Source organism: Rhipicephalus sanguineus, chromosome 9 (genome assembly GCF_013339695.2).
Source record: "Rhipicephalus sanguineus isolate Rsan-2018 chromosome 9, BIME_Rsan_1.4, whole genome shotgun sequence".
Lineage (NCBI taxonomy): Eukaryota > Metazoa > Arthropoda > Arachnida > Ixodida > Ixodidae > Rhipicephalus > Rhipicephalus sanguineus.
The window spans coordinates 89,190,327-89,205,660 of NC_051184.2; the positions used below are offsets into that span (position 1 = coordinate 89,190,327).

Sequence of the window (15,334 nt, forward strand, 5' to 3'; positions counted from 1 at the left end):
TTCGGACGGCTGCCTCACTCCTACACTTACCCCCTCCCCCCTCAAGGTCTCGCATTATTAGCACCCCTACTCCCCTCCCCCTTTCTCTCCCCCCCCCCCTCTTCCCATACTTTTTCACAACTGGGTGCGTCTCGCATGTCGGTGAAGAACGCGGTCTTGGTTTTCAGAGGCGTAAGGAGAGAAAAGTGAGAGTTTGTCGCAACCGCCGCGCGACTGAAACAAAGAAACGAGGACGACAGCGAACGCAGAATGGTACGTGGAAACAATATAAAGAAAATACAACTCTGCGGACTTCAGTGCCACAAGGAGACCGCGACCTGGCGAGCCTGGACGCTGCTTAAATGTTTAAATATACGGCGTTCAACAAGCAGCGTGCTTACGCGCCTCTTTGCCACCGCACTTGCGTGCCTTCAATGCACACGACCTCATTACGACTTTGCGGCGTCTGTGTGTAAACGGCGAAAACCAGACATATTGTTCCCATACGTACACGTGTTTCCTTGGTACCTTCGTCTACTCTTTTTTTAAAGTTTGATTGTGCAGCGCGTGGTGGAGTTTTTATTGCAGAGCACTGTATGACCGCTTTTAGCGCTGTTGTTACACAAATTCGCTAATGTTCTGCTATGTCCATGGGTACCTCGGGAACAGTATCAATTTCTAAATGAATCCAGCAGTACAAGTAAAAAAATAATCACCGTCCAAGCTCTCCGTACAGTTAACCAGCGAAGCTTCAACATGCGACCCCGCGGTTTATTACTGGGTTAATCCCGAAGGTTCACTAAAGTATTTCTCAGTTATTGGTTACGTCTGTCCAGAAATCTTAGGTGTTTGCCGCCCGTGTGTTCGCTTCTTCTTTTTCGGTGGACCAGTGATGAGTCGTCGGTCTTGTTTTTAGGACACATATACGAGCTAGGCAGAAGCGTAGCCAGAAATTATTTTCGGGGGGTGGGGTGGGGGGGGAGGCTTCAGCCATCCTTTCAGTATGTTCGTGCGTGCGTTTGTATGTTTATGTGTATATATACGCATGCAACATCCAAAATTTTCGGGAGGGTGGGGAGAGTTTAACCCCCTCCCCTCCTCACCCCCCCCCCCTCTCGCTACGCCCCTGGCGCTAGGAGTTGTTGCGTATATAGGACGGACTAACTTAGGTTTCGCCGACCACAATTATCTTCGCTGTAAAAGAGGACAAGATCTTGCGTGTCCTCGCATAGCATCCACTACCACATTTCCAGAGAAACTAGGAGAGCGAACACATAGTTTGTTTTCTGTGTCATCGGTGTTTCTAGACAGGTTATTCTAAGACAAAAGCATTTAGCAACCTGGTATGGGCACTCACCTTTGTCAGTGCCTACGTCATATGCTTACGGCGCAAAAGACTATGGAAAGTGGTGGTCTGACTCACGGTCTTGTTTGTTATTCACTTCACTCAGCTAAAGCATACCGAGGTCTCTCGCTTTTGTCCTCGAAGAAACCTCATTAAACGTGACTCACAATTAGCGGCTCACTCGTCCTTATTTGAATAGCGTGCGTGCCTCTTCGCGTGTTCTGCCTATATAGATATACAAGTAGAGAAGGAGGTGAGCGAAAGGACCGCGTGCCATACCTTCTTGTCTAGTCACCTCGTTCGTCCATCTTGTGCCGAATCAACGAATGAAGCGGATTTTTTTTTTTTTTCGAGGGGCTCGTTTTTTTGTTAGATACAACAAAATGAATCTAACAGACCAAGGAAATCATAGGGGACATTAATAGTTGTCTTTTAACTGTGGTATAGTAATCATGACGTAAATTGAAATGAATTAAAGTGGATGAAAAAGAACCCTTTCTGTCGGTGGGATCCCAGCCCACAACCTTCGAATTAGGCGTCCGATGCTCTACCATTTGAGCTACAACGGAAGGGGCTTCCCCATCCATTTCGTTTCCTGTGCGTTTAATTCCTGGGAGCCGGCGCCACTTGTAGCCAAGGTGGCGAGTGTGGAACACAATTTTTTTAAAGAGCGAAGCTGTTTAGCAAATCGTTCCTTGTCCGACGAACCAAAAAACCATCATCATCATAAACGGGTATGTGCCACAGAAATTGTGCAAATCCCAGTGCTCACCAGTGGTCCACTAAAAATGAAGAAAGCAACGGTTAGCCCAACAACAAATGGCTGCGAAGCGACGGCGGCGGGCCGAAGACCCCGAATACGTACAACGAGGGAATACTGGGGGACGGGAAATGCGATGGTGGCTGCGAGAAGACCCCGAAGCGATGGAATGCCTACGCCAACGACGACGGGCCCGTAGATCTATGAGGGATGTGAACGCTTGGTTTCAGCGCGAGTTTCTCCCCTGGAGTTTGGACTTCTGTGTCGTGTATGTGACTGTCTGCTGTTTAACTCGAAACTCTCTGCGCTGAGAATCAACGTACAGACAACCTAGCATCACCTAGCTAAAGCCTAGCAACGACCTAGAAGCGACCTAGAAACAAACTGAATCACCTAGCTAAGGCCTAGCAACAACCACGAAGCAACCATGATTGGTCTTCAGAATCGTCCAGTTTCGCTGTTTCGAGCCGTGCGCTGCTTGGTGCAAGCTTCGTCAATCTTTTTTTCCAGAGGCTGCCTTCTGGAAAAAAGAGTGTTTCCCCACTCGCCACCTCACGCAACATTCGACTCTCACTACATCTTTACTCCCTACGCATGATAAAAGGAGCATCTCGGGCGGAGTAACTGTCCGCATATCTTCGCAAGGCCAGATTGTATGCTAAACACTCTCGTGTCCTGTTCTCGTTGGTTGAAAGTGCTCTTAATACATTCTGCCGGACGCACGTAAACCCCAGCGTTTAGGCATGCGACGCGATTCACAAGTTCCGCTTCTTTTATTAAAAAAGAAGAGATAACACGAGAAACAATGAGCATAGAGAAACCTAGGTCCCCGTGACGCATCACAAATGAGGCTGCACGGCGTTCTTTTTGGCACCAGTTCGACGACGCAGCTGAGAAACAACACAGGCACGGCCTTCTCGACGGTTTGAAAGGATGCGGACGAAGGCAAACATTGCAACATCGAAGACTGCAGACCAGCAACGAAAAGGCATGTGCCTCCTTCGGGCTGCGGTCCTTATGTTCTTAGCGCGCCACTGTAGGAGCACCGAACACTCCACACCCCTCGTGTTTGTCCTTCAAACAGGTGCTCCTTCGCTCCGGACGACAGGATAGCCGTCGAAGTTGCGATGGACGCTATACATTCAGCGCAGTGCAAGCGGGACTGTATACGCATGCGCAGTGATTTTTTTTTTCCTTCGAACTCGCCTTCTTAGAGGACCTTGAACACGTGCGCGCCCGCCTGTGTACTCGGTCGTGAACGTTCGTGTTTACACTCCCGAGAAGCCCTGTAATTCGACAGCCGAGAAAGACAAACAGACGTAGAGCTGATTGAAAGTGGCCTGACTTGAGTGCTTGGCTTTTGTAGCTTATTGTTTTTGCTTTCGTCTCGCATCTCAGTCTCTCAAGGTCACTGCCAAGGGCCCCCTCAGCAGGTCGCAAGAGAAATGCGCTATGCAGTAGACGTCGACTAAGAGGTGTCGTTGGCCGTGACGCTGAAATCCAGAAAACATGTCACAGAAGCGGTATCTACGACGTTTGTCTCAATACCGTAGATTACCTGCACACTGAGGTAAATTAGATAAGAGGTGGGGGGGGGGGGGGGGGGCGGGGGAGATGGAGGGGAAGGTAAATTTTAGGGAGAGACACCTGAATCATGCTTGAAGTCAATTAGTGACAAGCTTGGGATTGACGTTAACTCACGCAGCTGCGTCGAAGGAAAAACTGAGATGAGAACAACCGATAAGAACCAACAAAAAGACCACTGGCGTAGCAAGGGGAGGAGAGGTGTTGCGAGCGTTCAATCTCCACCTCCTTCCCCCCCCCCCCCCACCGCCCCCCCAAAAAATATTTCTGGCTACGCCCTTGACCTGGAAGATATATATGCATCGTTGCAAAAGGAGTTTGTTCTCAGTAGACCTTCGTAACATATACCACGCTGCCTTATTCCAACATACCGGACCAACCAGCGCCTAATATCCCTGCACCAGCGTTTTTTCATTCAACTTTCGCCACGATAGCGCCAGAATGGGCCCGGTATGCATTATGTCGCTTAAGAAAACGCAATAGGAAAACTTGTAAATCTACCAGGGCTATATGCGCTGATCAGACACATTTCTATGCAAAACAAATCAGTTCTGGGGGTAGGATACAGCACAACTCACAAATAAACTGAATTCATATATTCATGGCGTGAAGCTGCAAACAAAACTAAAAATGTAGTTTAACAGTTCTTCGTGATCAGTGATCGAGACGGGGAACAACACCATTCTACGGTGGTCGCTCTTGGATAGACGCGACCGTCTGCAGTTCGGCGCCCCTGTATATAGGATTTTGGATCAATTCAGCCTCGATCTGTGATCTGCTACCCTTCTGTGATGAGTGGAGTGCGCGTTTGAATTGTGCGCCTGTGGAAAGTGCGCGTGATAAAGAGAGACGACAATTGGAGTGCGCGCGCGGAGGTGGGCAGAGTGCCGAATGGACGAGACGACGACGATACCTCATGAAGGGCCGAGGAAAAGTCGAAGAAGAGGCGGGGAGTCAGAAACCAACACGGATCGAAGGGAACCAGACAAGCCGAAGGTTGGCAGGGGCCACCGGGCGCTGAAGACAGGCCGTCTTCGGACCCAATGAGGAGTCCAGGAGTTTACCCGAGACCGAGGAAAAGCCCGAAGAAGAGCCTCCTGCCGTCGAGTTCGAAGGGAACCAGACAAGCCGACACCATGGCACCGGACCGGGCGCGAGACGGGTTTCGGACCCGGCCTCCAACAGCAGCCTCCTGCCCAGTTCCGAGCGAGGACACCTACGGGCCCGAGCTACGCGGACTTGCCTGGCCGGTGCCGGCGCTAACAGCAGCAGCAGTTGGCTACGGGCCCGAGCTGCGCATCCACGCGACTGGCGTCTCATCGTGCGGCCAGCAGCACCGTTTCCTCTTTCACCAGCCAGCCCGCGTCAACCCATACGTCAAGCCCGGCGATTTGTGAATGAACTGGTTTTATTCCACGCTTCCTGCTCAGCCGCGTCAGAAGTAGACTGCACAGTTTAAGTCTTTGAACATGCCTTTTGTTTGTTATTAAGAGTGGTTTAACGTGTGCAGTGAACTTTTTGTTAAGCGTTTGCCTATGTAGAGTTATTTCTCCTTCAGTGTATAATTAAAAGTTGTGTGTGTTTGGTGAATCAACGGCTTTGTCCTCAATAAAGCTCTCCGACGCTCAAGTCATAGAGAGCTGTTGTGAAGAGAAAAACAACCTGCATCACACCTTCTCATTATCTCACGCATTAAGGAATGACCGTCTGGGAAGGAAAGAAGGAACAGGAGTGAAAAGAAAGGCTGGAATGTTAACCAGTCTAGAATAACTGGTATGCCGCCCTACACTGGGGAGAGGGATGGGGGAGTACAGTAAGAGAGCGAGAGAGATAAAGAGATAGGAGGAGCACACACACACGAATTCATAGCCCTCACAGTCACGACATCCCTATTGGTCTATCTATAACCGCTTGTGCAAGTCTAGCGTCTTCAAAAATTTTAGCAATGCCTTCGTTGCCTTCATCCGCGATGACTTAGCAGAACGACATTCCAAAACAGTTGCTCCCGTCATCGGTCTGTGGTCAAGGCGAGCTAAAATGTTTTTGAGGGATTTTCTCTGCACATTTTAGCGAGCACAGTCGCAGATGATGTGTTGCAATGTCCCGTCGCTGCCTAGGTTGTCACAAAGAGGGTTACCGTCCGGCAACGGCTACAAAGAGTTAGGCGCCTCTGTCGTTCGTTTCTGTTCAGCTGCGGCCATGTCTGCGTGCCTGAATTATTTTCCTACTATGAACAAAGAATTCCATATGCACGCGCATTCTCACCTGGATGTGCATGATCATGTCGGCAACGAGGGCGCCCACCATTCGTGCGTTGGCCACCGCCTGAGTGTAAGGGGGCTGCGCGGCCTGTGACCAGTCGACCACGATCACGTTGTAGTTGTCCTTGGTCAGCAGCTCCGTGGACATGTCCTGTAAATCACGATAAAGGACATCGTCAACACAGAAAGTGTGAAAAACGGAAATGGAAATGCAGGGAGGTTAACCAACAACGTACCCGCTCGGCTACCCTCGTAGCGTCTACAAGTGCACTCATGAGTAATAATACAACAATACTAATTGCTGGGGTTTTACGTCCCAAAACCACGATATGATTATGAGGAACATCGTAGTGGATGACTCCGGAAATTTCGACTGCCTGAATTCTATAACGTGCACCTAAATCTAAGGCCTCTAGCATTTCGCCTTCATAGAAATGCTAGAGGCCTAAGACTCAGAGAAATGCGGCCGCCGCAGCCGGGATTCTATCCCGCGACCTTCGGGTCAGCAATTAAGAATCATGAGTCGGCTCACTCATTCAGGTTTAGCCGTGAACTTGAGTCACAGCGAGTCTGACTAAGCGGAAATTTGGTGAGTTTGACTCCGAATGAGCCCAGATGAGGAATATCGGTCAGATTGAGAATGAGCAGCCCGACTAAGTATAGGAAGGTAGTTCTGGTGATCTTGAGTTCGGGTGAGCCCGGGTGGGTCTAATTAGGTGAGTCCAAGTAGAAGTTTGTGCAGCTGAGCATCATATTAGCGAGTGAGTACAAGTGAGACCAACTGAGTATAATTTTAGCGAGGTCGAGTCCGAGCGAGCAGAATAATTAGTGTTGGTGATTTTTCAGACCGAGTGAGCCATGCTGAGTACATTTTGCTGAGTCAGAGTTGCAGCGAGCCCAAAATAAATCACATAGTTTGATTAATTTTATGAATTAGTCTCGCAGAGCACTAAAGCTCCAACTTGGGCTGGTTGCTACAACATTCTATAATGCAGTTACGCTGAGCGAAAGTTGCGAAAGACTAACAAGGAGAACAGGACATAATTGTCCTGTTCCCTTTGTTAGTCCTCCTTGTCCCTCGTTAATCCTAATTGTCTTCTTTGTTAGTCTTTCGCAGCTTTCGCTCAGCGCAACAACATTATAATCTCAGTGAGCACCATTTACTTGTTCCTGCTTACCCGACATATAACAATAAGAGAAATGAAAAAAAAAGGTAGATGACAAAAGAGCCAAGCACGCAGTAAAGGCAGTACACACGATAGGGCAATACAGTGATGTAAGACAAACTTTTGAAAGTCCTAACAACATTTTTTATTGGCTTCGCCCGCCTGCAATGTAGCCTGGATGGCGCTATATGTAATTTCCCTTTATTTAATTTTACATAAATGTGTAATAAAAGCTGCCGATGGTTGCGGTGTTCAGAGCCTGCGCTTATATATTTTCAATCAATCAATCACTTTTATTTTATTTGTCATTGAAAAAGAGGAGACAGGACTAAAAGCTAAAGGAGCTTGACAGGGGTCCCGCCCCCTTTTGCAAATGACAACAACACACTGCAGAAATGTAATGAATAAATAGAACACTTGAAACAAAATAATACGCGAGACAAAGATACTATTTCAGTCAGAAAGAGAAAGTATGTATACATACATATTTATGCATACACAAATAAAAATATGTACCTACAAAAAAAAGTGTACACTACGCATACACACATTTCCTTACCCCGTACACAAGTATGCTATGTACACAGGTCTATATACACGCGTGTACACGTTCTTTGCTAACACGGAGCACGCGATTTTAACACAAGTGACAAACAAATTTCATATAGAACATCAGTCATCTCTCTGGTACGACTGACAGGATATTCTTATCGCATGATTAGAATTACGCAGAGAATCAAACTCTTCCTTTGCGAAGTTCATTAGTAAGATGGGCACAGTGCGTGTTAATGATTGTTTGTCATATTTACCTCGAGGTGTAGGGACATGAAATTTTTCCTTATGCCTAGCTATAACGAATGCTACGGTTTACATTCAGATCAGCCAGCGGAAATACAATAGAATTCTAGGACTTTAAGTGTGACTTCTAGGTTAAAATTTAAGCGATAATCGTATAAAAAAATACAGGTAGAATATCAAACTTTACTGAACAGATCCTTCGTATAAAATGAGCTAGGAACATTGGCAATGTATCGAACAGCTCTTTTCTTGTTTGAGCAAATACAATTTCGTAAGATTTGTCTTGTTAATGGTTCCCCCAAACAAGGTTGCAGTATTGCAGAATTGAAAACCCCAGAGTATTGTAAAGCAAAGTTTTAACTTTAATTGGAAGAAAATATTTCAAGCGAGCTATGGTTCCCCACAGCAGAGAGCTTTTTACTGAGCTGTTCGACGTGATCGTTCCAGCTTAGGTCTTTAGAAAATGTTACACCTAATGTGGAGACTGTGTTTACAATTTCTAAATCATCCGTACCAATTTTCACCTGTATTGAACTTCATAATTGTTTGCCTTTTTGCGTGTAGACCGTAACTTTTGTTTTGCTGGAATATATTCGCAAACAGTTTGCATCAGCCCACTGTTTAAATTCTCTTAGCATTCTGTGCCCTTGTAGCACAACTTCCGTTTCTGATGTAGCTGTGTGAACATCGTGGTGTCATCCGCATAGGAAATAAATTTTGCCTGATTTGAACTGCTTGGCATGTCATTTACGTAAATTATGAACAGGAGTGGCCCAAGGATACTCCCCTGCGGAACTCCGAATCTTACAGCCTGAAAACTGGACTTTTCGTTTCCTAGCTCCACATATTGTGATCGATGCGATAAGTAAGATTCAAAGAGCTCTAAAGCTGTATACCACGTATACCGTAAGCTGGCAGCTTAGTGAGTAAAATTTTGTGATTTACAAGATCAAATGCTTTGGAAAAATCAATATGGATTGCCAAATTTAATTTATGTATCATTGAAAGCTTGTAGGATTGCTTCTATTTGAGCTAAAAGAGCAGTATCTGTGGAACGTTGCTTTCTAAAGCCGTGTTGATGATCAGCTAGTAAGTTATTTCTTTTTTTTTCGAGATAGAGATATGATAATGTCTTAGCGTGAATAATCTTTTCAATGCCTTTCGAGAATGCTGGTAGTATTCAAATTGGACGATAGTTATTTAGCACAGTTTCAATCGCCTGTTTTGAACACCGTCTGTACTCGAGCTATTTGCATGTCTTTCGGAAATTGACTAGCCGATATAATCACGTTATAAATATGAGTAAGAACAGGACAAATGATGTCAAGTACATGCTTTATAGGTCCTCTTTGAAAACCACCAGTATCCTGGCACTTTTTCTGACTGAATTTTCGAAGCCGCAATGATATTTCTTTATTCATGAACGTTTGCGTTGCCCAGGTCGGACTTTATAAATACCTGTGGCGTCGACTAGAAGCTGATGGATAGAATTATAATGAGGCCCAAGCGTCTATATATGTGAGGGCCACTATTTGACAGGCATTTTATTTATGGACCACCTTTACTGTAGTTGGTGTGCCGTCAGAACCACAGACGGAGCGCGCAAGAAAAATGGACTGGCATAGTAATTGAATCGCTGCATTATTCATGGTCATATTTCATCATGAGGTCTCTCGGTGGCTTCCGAACAACAAATTTCTGGCTACCGATCTAGCTTAACCGACCGCACGTGTTCAATATCTTGTAACACCTGTCGTGGTAGCTTGAGCGTTTCGATGTCGATATCAAGGCCGTGGGTTCGACATTAGCAGCGGCAACCGCATTTCGGCGGCTGGTGACAAGTAGAAGAAGAGAAGAAATAATTAGAGAAGGAAAGGCAGGGAGGTTAACCAGTATAGGGACAACCGGTTTGCTATCCTACACATGGGGACAGGGTGGGGGAGATTAAAGATGGAGAGAAAAGAGAGAGAGGAAGATAGACAGATAGCACATGACACAGCACACACAGGATCAGTCGGTCACTCTTGCGTGGTACGCGACATTTCTGTTACAGCCGTTTGTCCGAGTTCGTCTCCTCTAAAAACCTCAGCAGTGTCTTCGTCGCCTTCAGCTGTGATGTCTTCTGTTGACGGCATGCAAGAACTCTTTCAACAGACATTTGTCTACTGTCAATGCGCTCTAGAACGGACGCCAGTGAATGTCTCTGAACATTATATGCCGGACAGTCGCACAGGACGTGGTGTAGCGTCTCCTCGCAACTTCCAATCCGAAAGGAATAGGACTTCGTAAATGCCACGCCTAGCCATAAGCGATAAAACAGTGTGGCCTCTCTTCGGCGCAGTCCAGTTGGCATACAGAGATGCATCAAAGAGGACAGGTGGCGTTGACGATTGGTCCGGTTGGTTCGGCTGCTTGGTAGGCACCATAGAGCGAGCGTTATCTCATGTGCAAGCCCCCGAAGACCGCTGGCAGCGTGAGACCTCGATAATGCCGCTCGGGCAGCTCATGAAAGCACACAGGAAGATACCATCCCACTTTCAAGGCTGGTGACAAAAATAGTAAAAGCGCCTTAGTGTTCAGGGTTAGGTACACCTATACGCCAAAGAAACCCCATGTTGCTGAGATAACTCTCGTGTCCCGGTCTACGGCGTGCCTCGTAATTTCTACCCAATCCGTGGTCATTTAACGTGCATGCAACGTGCAATACAGAATCCCATTTGTAGTCCTATTACGGGCATGTGGAAACGCTGCTTGTGGGTGCTGCCGCGGGAATCGAGCTTGCGACATCGCGCTGCGCAGTGGAATGCGTATTGGTGGCAGAAAATTAGAGAGAAATGACAAAAATAAATACTGGAAAAAAATAAGGACATTCTGCCCGAAAGGGCAGAGAACTGGGCTGAGAATTTACGTTTTTTTTTTTTTTCCTGTAGTAAGATAGATTTCATTGAAGCAGAGACATTAGGCCAACATTAAAAAATAAAAGAAAGAGGAACCAGTGTTTCTTCTTTTTTTTTTTTGTCTAGCCTGGTGGCACACTTGTCAACGCCCCGTTATCAAGGGCACGCTCACAGCATCCATCATCCATCCATCCAGGTATTAAGGGTTGCACTTACTTGAAAATTTACTGTGTGTTCGCCATAGTTAGTACGCGCTTGAGGGACCTGGACAGTGTGTTTACGGAAGTTGTACGTATAAGACACGCGATTGTTTGAGTGTATAATTTATTAGGTTTTATATGTTGCAGCAAAGGAAGATGGTAGACATGATGTGCCTTAAACAAAACATGACTTCGCAACAACGGCACCGCGGAAAAATATTTAGGTTTGTGATAGTGGCAGTAGTAGTTCCCCGCTCTAGAATACAGTAAGTTAACTTTGAGTGCAGAAGTGCGTAACAGAGCTCCAGACTTAACCATATTGGTGCTATATTGACTGCCTTGTAGAGACAATCAACACTACGAAGTTGCATAAAGCAACGAATGCGCTGCTCTAGTTTCAGCCACGGGACTGACTCACCGCCTATGATGTCAAGCGCAGAACTGCCGTTACGTGGACGGCAACAGTGAATTTTCTCTCCTCCTCTATCTAACTTTCCTTTCCCCTCCCATGCCCCTTTCCCAGTGCACGGTAGTCTACCGGGCTTAGCCCTGGTTAACCTCCCTGCCTTTCTTTCATCCTTATTCTCTCTCTCTCTGTTGCTTACTTCATATGTTAATTGGCAAGTAAAACCCCAGAAATTCAATTAATTCATTCTGACAAAGCTTAAAATGAGCTGCATAAAAAGTACGCTCAGAAAAATCTCCTATGTCATTCGGTATTCCGACTTTGCGAAAGGTAAAACGTGTCATTTCGACCGGAAGGAGCGTGAGCGGCATCTCTACATTCTTTCACACTCTTTTTTTTTTATTCAGAGAAGGTTTCAAAGTTTGTGAAGACCTATAGCTGGAACTACACTGGCGCAGTAGGCAAGATACGAGCTTTAATGTGTACTCGGTACGCATTCGGAAACGTATACGTGAAACGTTACGCGATAGCGGATGGCCAAACTGTCCCCTTCAACTGTCGAGTGCTATTGGAAATGTGGTCGATTGCCACGCAACGCATGGGTGCGGCGATGCACCACTGTACAGGTCGACAAGACACAGATTTAGAGGGCTTACGTTAGCCCGGCATACATCTGCAATCTGTATGCAAAAGTCGTACTTTGCACAAACTCTACAGCTATCGCTGCCGTTATTCATCTTTTTTTTTTTGTCTACCTTAAGGCGTTAAAATAGCGCAGTTTCAGCACGTTCACTGTAGCCTCCGGTCCTGTTATCTACGCGGAAACGGTTGGGCATTGAGCCAGTACGGTGCTACGTGTGTAGAAATAAAGATGATTATGGACGTGGAGTCGACATGCAGATTTCGTTTCTAAAGAAAGCTTGACTTATTCTTCACTACCGTGACAAGATAAAACAAACAGTTACTATACGTCGGCCGCAGATACCTGTCTGCTTTAAAGGGGTACTGACACGAATATTCTCATGTCTCGTTTTTTTTGCGTCGTATGAAAGGTCAAGCCCTCAAGGGCCTAGAAAATGTAGTGCTAAGCGCGAGTGTGCCCTGAAAAATTAGTTACAGTACTGTTTCTAAAAGCTAGTTTCGGTTCCTACTGTACCCTGACGTCAAAACACGGTATGAGCTTCTCGTCACGTGCTCGCGCAATATGTAGTGACGTTTCCACGGCCGCATGGCACCGTGGCTCCGTTGGTGACGCACAAGCGGCCATCTTGGATGTTTTGGTACCTAACGTCATTACAATTAGCCAGACTGCTGCGTGAAGTCACCAGAATTTCTACTGTAGCCTGACGTCAAGCTATTGCTCGATGTCAGTAGGTGCGCCATGGAAAAATTGACTTTAATATCAAAATAAAATAATCTTATCACCATTTGCTGAGCTTCACGCTTGCTCAGAGCCGTCTCTGCACACAGGAGAATTGTATGGCAGAGTAAACTCGCCTTCGAAGAAAGGTGTCAGTACCCCTTTAAGTTTATACTATAGCAATGACTTAGTTGGCTTCTGCGCCATCGACGCACATGGTCCAAGTATCAAGTCTGTTACTTTTAGATAGAAGACCATTCACTCTGCAGAAAATTCCTAGTCCATGGCTAACAGTAGGCCTTCTGAAAAGAGCGCTTGTCGTCTTGAAGAAGTTTCTTGAAGAAAGGAACATTATATGGGGATATTAAGGTAGACTTTATTCTGAAAGCAATATGCGTAACATTGATCTTATGTGCTCAGAATTGTATAATGCTGTGATAGTGTTTTCTTGTGTTATGTGTAGTTATTTGTCGTCTGTGTGTTTTCCTGTGTATAATAATAATAATATCTGGGGTTTAACGTCCCAAAACCACGATATGATTATGAGAGACGCCGTAGTGGAGGGCTCCGGAAATTTCGACCACCTGGGGTTCTTTAACGTGCACCTAAATCTAAGTACACGGGCCTCAAACATTTTCGCCTCCATCGAAAATGCAGCCGCCGCGGCCGGGATTCGATCCCGCGACCTTCGGGTCAGCAGCCGAGCGCCATAACCACTAGACCACCGTGGCGGGGCTGTTTTCCTGTGTATGTCAAGCCACACAGAACATCTGACTTTGTACGTGTGCATGTGAACTTATTTCATACTTAGGGCTGTGCAGCGCTCACAAAAAGGGACAAGGAACAGAAGTATACAGGACAAGCGCTGACTCTCAACTGAATTTTTATTCCGGAAAACACAAAAAAGTAAACAAGAAAAATCGAGTCACGTGAACCTATTTTATTCACCTGAACTCGTGCTCAGATATTTATGACCATAGGCCAGCAAAAAAGTGGAGCTCACTCAGGCTCGCTCAAGAAGTATATTTTAATATGCGCTCAGGGCTCACTCACACTCAGACTCACTAAAATCTTTCTCAACCAGATTCACCCAGACTCAATCTCACCAAAATTTTCCTCAACCAGATTCATTCGGACACAGACTCACTAAAATATTTCTCAACGGGACTCACTGGTACTCAAGCTCGCCAATATATTACCCACCAGGACTCACTCAGACTCACGGCCCGATCTGAGTGCGAGTGCATATGAGAGAGTCAACTCATGAGCGAGTTTGCTGACCTATGTCTGTGACTCATGTGTTGGATTGTACTGTTCGCATATGTTTGGTTCTACTATGTGACACGGTTTGTGTCCTTTTTTATTTATTTCCTTTTAGTATTGCATATTTCGTTTGCTAAGCGAAAAGGAGTAGCTGGTGCCGCCATGGAGGCACCAACCTCTCCTATATACATCATTTAAAAAAACAAGCTGGCCGTTAGAAACGGTCCCGAATCGAGTTGGTTTAGTATCATCGTGAGCGTGGATCCCTGGCTTTCACAACGAGCGCAAATGCACTGGACGTGCATTTCAATGATATGTTCGGTCCCGCAAGAGTGTCATCGTGGCCTCCGCGATTAGCTCCCGCAGAACGCCTTTACGCGCTGGCGGAACTGACCGCGGAGGCCACGGTCTCATTTCAAATGTGTCAGCCAAACCTATGCGAAGCGATGCCTTCACGAACGCATTGCAGTGGCTATATTTGGCGGACGCAACCCCCATGTAGAGGCGGCATAATAACAGTTGCGTTGAAGCGAGAAAAAAATTTGATGGCAAAGGTTCGCAGTTGTTGACTTAATCAGGGGTTACTGCCGGCGCCAGTTACACACGAACGATTGCAGCCCTCGAAATTCTGAAATTCCCCATTGCTTTCAGGAACCACGTTCGTCCATACGTTCATCCAGCTTGAGTAAAATTCAATTATATCGGTCTCGTTGTAGGATTCGTATCCCGTACTGTACCAATCATAACAATTCTCCTAGAAAAATAACACCCTTGTTCAGTTACGCTTGAAATTTATGCGCGACAATGTGATCTTTATGAAGCTGATCGATTAGTCCAGGGCAGTATTATCAAAGGCAGAGAAGTAGAGTACTCTCCACCGCACTGTTTTTCATGTTTGCGCTAATCAAGACGACAATAAACGATATGGTTGGCTAGAGATATACGTGTAGGAGACACCCCTTTATAGTTTGTCGGGGATTTTCCTCAGATAGATCTGTGTTCCGTGTTTCTTCTTTTAACCAGTTGATCGAGTGTGTGCACAACGTAACGCCAGACGCTGCCCACCGCTGAGCCATATTGACGCGTTCGTCGTCAATGTGCTTTCCGAGTTTGATTCGCTTGCTCTTGGCTCGCCTTAACTCTGTACCGTTTATGCCCATCGTTTTCGTGACACGATTGTTGCGAAGTCATGCCTCGCCTCCCTCTCGCGTACGTTCGTACGTTTCGTCCATTATGCACCCGCGGGCATACACAATTTTCCTGTCCACGCGTGCGAATCGTGTCAGTGTCGTGTCGTCTGCTCTGTCGTCTGCTG

The 15,334-nt window shown here is 46.3% G+C and overlaps 1 protein-coding gene across 2 annotated transcripts in view; it reads right to left on the minus strand.

Moving 5' to 3' along the window:
* The window catches only part of LOC119405991 (pancreatic lipase-related protein 2), a 118,979-nt gene that overhangs the window by 30,060 nt on the left and 73,585 nt on the right, over positions 1-15,334 (minus strand). For both annotated transcript variants that reach the window (XM_037672812.2, XM_037672813.2), the window contains exon 3: positions 5,934-6,080. In XM_037672812.2, the coding sequence (XP_037528740.1) occupies positions 5,934-6,080 (147 nt within the window). The remainder of the gene's footprint in view (positions 1-5,933; positions 6,081-15,334) is intronic.